This window comes from Alligator sinensis, unplaced genomic scaffold, assembly GCF_000455745.1.
Source record: "Alligator sinensis unplaced genomic scaffold, ASM45574v1 scaffold1140_1, whole genome shotgun sequence".
NCBI classification, from domain to species: domain Eukaryota; kingdom Metazoa; phylum Chordata; order Crocodylia; family Alligatoridae; genus Alligator; species Alligator sinensis.
The window spans coordinates 899,040-909,399 of NW_005842441.1; the positions used below are offsets into that span (position 1 = coordinate 899,040).

The following is a 10,360-nucleotide window of genomic DNA, read 5'->3' on the forward strand; positions in this document are numbered from 1 at the left end:
GGGGGGGGGGGGATTTTTATTTTAGCCTATCTGGCTTCATCCATCAGAAGAAGAAACAGCAGGGAGCTTGCATCTCCCCACTGCTGCTCAACTTGCTGCTCAGTTGCCCTGGGACTGCAGAGTCAAAACGAAGTATAGTCTGGCCTCTGCTATCCGCCAGAGGACTAAGGTCACTCTGCTGGGTTGAAATAGTTAACTATTTATCTATTATGTAATTTTTCTTAAAATTATTGTTAAGCCTAAGCCACTTTGGGTGCTTAGTGCAAGCAGAAAAGCAGGATACAAATATTTCAAATAAATAAATAAATTAAATAATAGTCTAGAGTTGCATTAACAACTTTTAAAATTATGTTTTAAAACAATATAGATGCTAGTCTATACTGTGTGTTGTTTAACATGTTCATTTGTTTACTTACATAGAATGCCTGAAGTAGACTTTTCTCAGATATTGTTCCACCACTTGGTTGTATTAGCTTTCTATATATGGCTTGTACTATTTCAAGACAGTTTCCACGTTATTAAATGCGTTTTCATTCTTGTTGCGCTGTTAGTATACTCCTGCCTGCAATACTTACATCTACCAACTTTCTTCCTTCATTCAGTGGCTTGAACTTCACTATAATGATGCCACACACTAGTTTTTTTTCTGATTAGGCATTATGATGACTACTTCAAATCAAAAGCAGGCACTAAAAAAACTAACAGATCTTATGCAAACACTTCCAACTTCCCCAACTCAAGAAAAGAAATGAGACTGCTCTGTGTGTTTGATGAACTGAAAGCGAAACAAAAATGAAAAACAATTTTAGCTTTCGTTTTGCTTTCACTTGTAGTCTGAGATGAAATAAAAATTTTGGCTTCATTTTGATCTGACCTGCACAGCCAGTTAGGTGAATTCATAACTTGATTTTTGGTTTGGATAATTATGCAAGTGTATTTACCCTCCTGTTTACAAATCAATAAAACATATATGTATTCTCCCACACACTTTCTAGAGATAATCACCTGAAAAACATGAATTACAACTTTGAAACTGCCACACTTGCCTACTCTTGTATTGGCATCCAATTCACTGTTACTAATGAATTTTATGAAACAATGAATTTTTAGAAATGGAAAATTTCCCACGGAAAAATAAAGCACTGGAAAATTTTCCACCCCACATTTCTGGCAACAAGAGAAAAGGATACCTGGCACTGCTGGTTCTGAGTACATGGATGATACTTCCAACATGGGAACCTTCAATTCAAAGATTACTCCATGCCACCAGAGTAATAAACAACACTTCCATAGGCAACAACTCTACCACAGAGCACAGTGACTAGCCCCAAAGGCAGCTCTGCTGATCAATAGTACAGATTTCATAGATGTAAACCTGATGCTCAGTCCTGAGGCCCTCAGTTTTGATGAATGTTGTATTGATTCTTAAGAATCTACTGGATGCATCACCACCCGGAGCAGTGTTGGTCAAATCCTTATGATTGCTGTCTCACAAGGCCTCCTTTCCCCAACAGGGTGCAGTTTTCAGTCTTACACATGACCATGCAGGCCGCCTACTGGCTCTGGTCCTGTCCCTAATGTGATCCAAGATGTTGCTGGGCTGCTTTACCTCAATTGGGCCCTCTACTGCAGCCAACTTCTGCTGACTGCAGCCATCATGGCAGCATGTACACTGGCTAAACCGTACCCTTTTCAGCAGTGATGTCCTTCCCCTCTAGAGGGCCCTTGGCCTATTTGAGGCCCTGGCCCCACCTCCAGGCCAGCCAAAGTGCCAGATCACTCCATCGAGCCCTGGTCTGTCCCTCACAGTGGGCTCAAGAGCCCTTCATTCTTTTGGCCCTGCCCCCCCTTACATCGACCAGTCCAGGAATCAGAAAGTTAGCCTAGCTAACAGACTAGCCAAGTCCGGGTAGTAACCTTTTATGATAATTTTAACACCTTTCAATCCCATAAGGTAACAGCTATAGGGCAATGTTATGAGCGGCCCTGAGGCCAACAGATTAACATAAGACTAGGTATAAAAAGCACATGCATCAGGTAACCAGCAGGAAGGAGGGAACAGAATGGTCATTTCTGTTCCACACCCAAACCCCAGACTCCCGGTGTGAGGAGGATCAGATCCTGATCAAGGGATTTTCCCCGGTAATCCCTCTGACAGCGTCAAACAGGGATGCCTGACTTCGCTGGAATCACTTGGCGTACACCTGGCATTGAGGGACTATTGATAAGTTGCCAACCCATGCCTGTCTATCTGTTGTTTTGAACAGTCCAGTGTGGCTAATGCCCTCACAGTGCCCAGTTGGCTTGCGACAGATTGATCTATCTATCTATCTGTTGTTGTTATTATTTACTATTATCTGCTTATCGCATTTATCTTCCTGTTAACTGGTGTGTGTGTGTGTGTGTGTGTGTGTGTGTAAGCTATAATAAATTTGCCTTTATTTCACTCCCAACTTTGCCTCCTCGATCTGAAACTAAATCAAACAGCCCAGTTAGCCTGTGATAAAACTGATACACTCACAGTGCCCAGGCTGGCCTGTGACAGCACCCCATTAGTCCTGCACCATACCCTCCCAGGACAATGCTTAACATTATATAAACGTTCTGGCCAATAAGCTACTAAAGGAAAACATTATCCTCAATAAAAACTGCAGCAACCACCATAATACTACCAGCAAACAAGCAGCTCCCTGGTGGAGAATCACTGTTTTAAGTGCATTGCCGTGATATACCTGGAGATCCTTTTAAGGGTGTGGTGGGGTGTGACACAACCTTACTACTGTTATATGTATGAACACAATGCACAAGATAAAGCAGAAATTTCAAAGAGGAATCCACAATATCAAAAACATCAAAAACAGGATCCGTTTTGGTCCAAGTTCTTTGCAATAGAAGAATTGCTCTAGTATTTTATTTTATTTTTTGTAGTCAAAAAACAGAAGATGACTAAGAGCTAGGATTTTCCGAAGGGTTGAGAATCACTGACCGAAACACTAAAAGACACTTCTACACCAAGAGAGAAGCAGGTGAAATAAGAGGGGGTTGCAACTGTCACTCCCCTTTATATGCTCCAAAGGAAGATTGCAAAAAGGCATTTACAATCCGTAATGGATCCTATGGGCAAAAGACAGTGAACTCCCATCCAAAAGGCATGTGCCAACATAAGCAGGTCCCACATTCAGAGACTCACGGAACTTGAAAAATGAAAAAAAATACTTAATAAATGAACGTGAACTTAAGCATTTCTAAATTGCTTCTATTAATATACACTGAGGTGGCCAAACTTCTTGCTCTAGGAGCTGCATGCTAAAATCTAGAAGATGCACAGTGTGTCAAGCTTTTATTAGCATACCCCATCCTCTGAGACACCACCACTATAGACCCTTTACTACAATTACCCCATATAGAAATAAATTTAAAAAAAATAGAACTCTCTACACAATTAGCTACAGTATTCATTTGGGGTCTACAACATGAACATTTACACATGAATTCTCAAATCTAGTGCCAATACCCGATTTTTACAAAAGGATAAACTGTAACACTTGCTGCTAGATGCTTCAGGAATTCCCCATCCTGATCAGGAGTCATCTGAAGTCAGCCTCACACATTATCAGGGTGATAAAGAGAGGGCCTGTGAAATGTTGGCCCATACGGACTGCACGCTGGTTTGCTTTTGTGAAACCTGAGGGAGCAGAGCCTGAGTGACAGCAGCTTGAGGCTGGATTCTTCACAGCACAATAGCCTCCAGAGGCAGAAAACTATGCTGCATTTTCTCCTCCAGCTGAGCCTAACTGGAACTTAAGGAATCCTGTCATCTCACATCTTATTCTTGATAATCTCCCAGAAGCAAATGCCATCCAGTTTACAACTCCAGCATGGAACAAAACTCTGAAGTGGAAATACAAGCATACTTTCCCTAGCTGCCCCTCCCATTTTAAGTCTCAGACTTTCCCCATAAAAATCTAAAAACCCACTCCAGTCACAGAATTCAGAATGCCCCATTCATCAAGAGGCCTATGGAAAAAATATTATGTTTTCATTAATAGTAGATGATATAAATAGTTTCCGAGTAGATGGGGATGCCTGTCATCACTGTTGAACCTGTGCAGGAAAGTTAGAACTGGCTTTGAAATATTAGCATATGCATGTATTAAAGTTCTGTGTGTTTTTGAGCATCTTTTCCCCTGATAGCATTCTTCTCCCTTCACCCCCTCCGAATCTCTTTTGGTTAAGTCTTAGGATTTTTTGACTTGGATATATATCCTAGGATTTTTTTTTTTTTTAACTTGGACAATATATAGTTAAGTAAGTTTTATAAACAAGCTCCATCTAGCATCCAGGAACCTGGAAAAATAAGACATTAGTTCCATGGCTAATGCCATTTTACTTCAGTAAGTGGATACATAAAAATGTAGATCTGTACCCTCATCATTTTCAGATAGCTGTCTATTTTAATGACAAAAAAGTTTTCACTATTGTTTTTACTGTCATGATTCAGAGCCTCTATGCCTCTCTGTTAAATGGGCACTCGCTCTCTCTCTTTTTTTTCTTACACTTCATCAGAAATTTTTATTCAACCCAATCAAGACAACAATGCTATTCAGATCTAACTGACCCAGCAAAATCTTTATTAACAGAAGTAGCATATAAAAAGTTAAAGAAACTGGCTCTACTTTCAAAGCTGATTGAATTATCAGGATTAGCTGGTTCTGTTGCTTTCAGAGTAGAGCTTCAGATTTACAACACGTAGCACAATAGGCCTTTATCCTGATTTGGGGTACAACGACAATGCAAACTTAGCAACAAAGTGTGAGTACAACACAGTTTATGGACAAGTTGCAAAGGAAAATATCTATGATAGAAATACGGATAAATAAGAAGATTATAAACCATAATAAAAGTAGTAAGATTTTTTAAGGCATCTGTATTTTAGAAAAATCAAAACATCAGAAAAGATATTTAATCACTTGCAAGTCCAAAAAAGTTTAGTCAGTTTCCTCAACCAGATTCTCCTCAGCCTTCAGAGTAAACCTGACATTGTTTAAGCACAATGACATCAGACAAAAAGGCATACCATCCATTCATATCTCATCCTTTTTCCCAAAAAGAGAAAAGCAAAGCTCTGCCGAGCAGAAATCAGAGAGCAGCTGGTAAGGGATCAGCAGCTCAGGTGTGGGACTGCTTTGAGGGGTGTATTTGGTAGCAATGTTAGTCTGAGACAAAAAGAAATGCACAATTCTAGAACTCTTGGTTCAGAGATGATCCCTTTTACTAGACCAACTAAAACATTGCAAAAACATTATCTTTTTCTGCAAGCTTTTGGGCACATGTATTTCCTCAGGCTCAGGGAAGATTAAAGATGATAAAAATTCCCCATAGATAGAAAATAAACTTAATTTTTGCAGAGGAAGTTGAAGATGGAAGTCTGTCCCTCTGGATCCATGAGAGTGTCTTTGTGAGTTGTTCTTTGATGTGCAAATAAGGTAGGAATCCTTCCCTGGTGGTGTAGATGGCAGTAAAGTGTTTCTTGTTGTTCAACAATGAAGTTTAAATCTAAAAATCAGCTAAAATTTGGCATCTTCCATGTTTCAGGGATGTATTTGGTAGCTGTGTTGGTTTGAGACACTGCCTCGAGACTTTTCTCTGTGCTAGTGACAGTCAGTTATGACTGACTGGTGCTAGAGTGTTTGCCTAGTGCCTGGCATGAGTATATGGGGGTTTTGCTTATTTTTTCCTTTCTTCCCCTGTGGTGTGTGTTTATTGCCCCCCTCCCCCCACCACTTTTTTCCCCCCTTTTCTTTTCTCCCCCCCCCTCTGGAGTGACAGGGATTGCTCTGGGTGGGACTGGTTTACCTAACTGATGGGTGATGCTAGCAGTCAGCCTTTTTAAAAGACAACTCCCAGCAAACTGAGAGCAGCAAACAGAAACGAGTTCACCCAAGGCGGAAGCCAGGGAGCAGGAAACTCAGTGCACATCTGTGAGTTTGCGAGGGCCCTGGTGCAGGTATTTGGTATGCCAGATCTTGTAGCATGTCTCCCCCTCCTCTTTTTTTCTCTCCTTACAGCACAGGTGTTCTCCAGGGAGAAAAAGAGGTATCAATGGAATATGGGTCAACGACTGTGACTTGCTCAGGATGTGTCATGTTCCTGTTCCTCACAGAAGGTCAACAGCACTTCATCTGCACCAAGTACAAGCTGGTGTCTGTCCTGGAGAAGACTCAAAGGTTGGAAGCATGGGTATTCATGCTGCACTGCATCAAGGAACAGGAAAATTACTTTGACAAGAGTTATAAGAAGCAGGTACTGAAGAGGCCAAAGGGCAATGAGCAGCAGCAGCAGCATGAGACTACTCTTAAGGAGAGTCCCCAAAACTGAAGAACAGCAAACTGAAGTCAGAAACCACTTTCAAGCACTCTGCAGTGGAACTGTTGAGGAAAAGGCAAAGGAGAGGACATCTGCAGGCACGAGGCAGAGGAATTGGCAGCCTAGAGAGCAGGAAGTGCAAGACCCCAAGGACAGGGGCTCCAGGACCACTACACCAAGAAGGAAGAGAACAGTGGTGGTGGTTGGTGACTCCTTTCTGAAAGGGACAAAGGCACCAACCTGTTACCCAGATGAGTGGGCGCAGAGGTATGCTGCCTGCCTGGAGCCTAAATTCAGGATGTCACAGAGTCTGCCAAAGGTCATCCATCCTTCAGACCACTACACCTCTTCCTACTTGTCCAAGTAGGTACCAGCAATACTGCCAGGAATGACACTGAGCAGATAAGAGATGATTTATGAGGCTCTTGGCAGGAGGACTAGGAGCCTGGAGCACAAGTGGTGTTCATATTGATTCTTCCCACAGAAGGCAAGGGTTCAAACACAAACCACTGTATCCTGGCAGTGAATGCATGGTTGGTTGAGACAGTGAAGGCTTTGGCTTCTTCAACAAGGGACAGCTGTTCTTGGGAGGATGATTGCTATCAAGAGATGGGATTCATTTGATAAGAACAGGGAAGAGCATTTTGGAGTGTTGTCTGACCAACCTAGTAAGGAGGACTTTAAATTAGGTTCCACAGGTGATGGTGATCAAAACCTTCCAACAAAAGGGCATGCAGTTCAGAGGAGAGAGGACTTGAAAAAGCAATTCAACTCTGGGAAAGGGCCAAAGAGCTACAGGACTGCAACAAGTGGTGCAAAAGGGAAGCAAAGAGGTCAAAACGTAAAATACATCTGATGCATATATACAAATGAGAGACGTTTGGGAAATAAACAAGATGAGTTGGAAGCTGTAGCCTTGTAAAAAGAACTATAATCTAACTGGCATCACCAAGAACTGGTCAAACAGATCTTATGATTGGAATGTCAACATCAAGAATTACACTCTGTTCTGGAAGAACTGGGTTGGGAGAAAAAGTGATGGAATTGCCTTGCGTGTCAAAAACACACACACTTGATCCCTGGTTCAGGAGGAAGAAGACAGCAAAGCAAAAAGCATTTGGGTGAAGATGAAGGTGAAAGATGTGTCACCAATATGGTGGGGATTTATTATAGGCTACCAAATCAGGAAGTGGAGGTGGATGTCACTCTTCAAGCAGGTAACAAATCTGTCCAAAAGCTCTGGGATGGTACTGATAGGAGACTTTGATTTTCCAGACATCTGCTAAAAGGGAAATACAGCCAAACAAAGTGTCTAGCTGATTCCAAACTTATGTAGAGGACAATGTTCTGTTCCAGAACGCTGAGGATACAACTAGGGTATTGTCCATCTTTGATCTTGTCCTGACCAACAGGGAAGAACTGGTGGTGCGCGCAGTTGCAGGAGCCGCCTTCTCCCCCTCCCCACGGCTCCATTCCCCACCCCGGCTAGGCCATATATACAAATGAGAGACGTTTGGGAAATAAACAAGATGAGTTGGAAGCTGTAGCCTTGTAAAAAGAACTATAATCTAACTGGCATCACCAAGAACTGGTCAAACAGATCTTATGATTGGAATGTCAACATCAAGAATTACACTCTGTTCTGGAAGAACTGGGTTGGGAGAAAAAGTGATGGAATTGCCTTGCGTGTCAAAAACACACACACTTGATCCCTGGTTCAGGAGGAAGAAGACAGCAAAGCAAAAAGCATTTGGGTGAAGATGAAGGTGAAAGATGTGTCACCAATATGGTGGGGATTTATTATAGGCTACCAAATCAGGAAGTGGAGGTGGATGTCACTCTTCAAGCAGGTAACAAATCTGTCCAAAAGCTCTGGGATGGTACTGATAGGAGACTTTGATTTTCCAGACATCTGCTAAAAGGGAAATACAGCCAAACAAAGTGTCTAGCTGATTCCAAACTTATGTAGAGGACAATGTTCTGTTCCAGAACGCTGAGGATACAACTAGGGTATTGTCCATCTTTGATCTTGTCCTGACCAACAGGGAAGAACTGGTGGTGCGCGCAGTTGCAGGAGCCGCCTTCTCCCCCTCCCCACGGCTCCATTCCCCACCCCGGCTAGGCAGCAGCAGCCCCACTCCCTCACCACAGGGGCCTTGATCTGCCTTCCCCATGCCCCTTCCCTCCCCCCTCACCATCCACCACAATAGACTTACCAGCTGCACCAGAAATTGGATTGGTATCAGCCGATATGCCTGCTTAAAGATCGGCTATCAGTATTGGCCCCCAAAATCTCTATCAGTGCATCCTTAGTTCTAAGTTCCCTCGAAAAGCAGATGCACAAAGGAATAGCCTACTTCAGAAGTTCTTACTATGGGCTGGTATTATAAAATGCGTTTTAATAAGTAATAATACCTTCCATTTCTGAAATGCTTCTCATCCTAGCATTCTACAAAACATTTAACTTCATGTGTAGGAGCCAAGTTATATACATGCTTAAATATTCACCGGACTAACATAGACAAAGAATGCTTTAAAAACAACTAAGTGTTGTGCCTAGCTCCAAGTACCTGTGACATAAGTTACAAAAAGCAAAACTTATCAACTGATGAGCAGCAAAACACGAGTTGCTTCAGAAGTTTGAGGCAGTACTGTATTAATTTTTAATATTACATAGCATCCTTGTGCAAAAGATCAGAATTGGAAGAATAAGCAGGCAGGCACATCATTATCAAAACTGTAAAATAAACATGCTGCTGTTGTGACAAACTCTCTGATTCGGTTTTACAGAAGTTTTTTCTAGACCACAGAAACCCATGATGGTGGCCTCTAAATCCTTCATAACAGAAAAAAACTGCTCTATTATTTTTTTGTAGTCAAAACAAGAGTGAAAGCTAAGAGCTGGCATCTTCTGAGAGGAGCTGCAAGTCTATCTGGGGGTGCTATGAGTCTAAAAAAGGTTGAGAACCACTGATTTAAACCTTCAGGGCGCCATGGTTACTTAAGCCTCCCATTAGGGTCTGGTGAAGGAACCCCACTCGGAAGGACCTGGTCTGCACCTGTCTTTCCAAGGCTTGCAGCTGAGGTGGGCTCCTGACCAGGCCAAGCCCATGATGAGGTGGAGTCAGCAGCCATTGGTCCCATAGCGGGAAAGCTCTGTTATACCCAGTGACTACACGGCAAGAAGATCTATGTATAACCACAAACTCTTTGGGAGAACATAAATGAGCTCTGCACACCAATGACAGACAACACTCCCCAACATAATGCTACAGTGTTTCCCCAGCTCCAAAGCTGGTTCCTAGTTCAAAGGAATTAATTTTGGCAAACCCCGCAGCTTAAGACAAATTTAAATCTCCATCCATTTGTAAGGTCACACAAATACATCCATTTAAGTTGCTTTAATGTTAGCCAGGTTAACAGTTCTTAACTCAAATGTTGCCAGCTAAAGCTGTGGTTACAGTACTGTGTTATATGCATCCCTTGCCCAGTCACCCAGAGACTGTCATGGCCAGGTAAGCCAGGAGGGAAGCAGCTTGAAGTGCCACAAAGAAGATAAATCTCTGACCCATTGGGGGAAAAGAAAGCAGAGCCTGTGACCAACACTAGGCCCCAAGGTGGGAACAGTCTGAGTCTAGGAGTGGAGGAGGAGGAGATGCAGATAAGGGGCGGGCCAGGGCAGGGCACGGCTGGGAGCGTGTGGGCTCCGGGAGGGGGACCCCCCACACACAACTCACCCACTGGCTGCTGAAGCAGTCGAGCCCCCGGCAGATGAGGCGGGCGGCGGCGGCCAGCAGCGCCTGGGCGCCGAGCGAGTGACCGAGGCAGGCGAGGCCGTACAGCAGGGGTCCACCGGCGCCCAGCAGCAACAGCACGCGGCGGCGGCGCAGCACCTGCTGGCCCAGCGCCTCGGCGCCGTAGTTGGCGAAGCAGAGCGGCAGCAGCAGCGCGGCCGGCAGCAGGGGCGCGCGAGAGCGCTGCAGGCGGCACAGCC

At 43.5% G+C, this 10,360-nt stretch overlaps 1 protein-coding gene across 1 annotated transcript in view; it reads right to left on the minus strand.

The window, feature by feature from the left end:
- The window catches only part of TMEM245 (transmembrane protein 245), a gene marked incomplete at its 5' end in the record, with an annotated part of 132,644 nt that extends 122,289 nt beyond the window's left edge, over window positions 1-10,355 (minus strand). Inside the window, one exon of the mRNA XM_025212024.1 lies at window positions 10,104-10,355. Coding sequence (XP_025067809.1) covers window positions 10,104-10,355 — 252 coding nt within the window. The remainder of the gene's footprint in view (window positions 1-10,103) is intronic.
- Window positions 10,356-10,360: the final 5 nt, after the last annotated feature.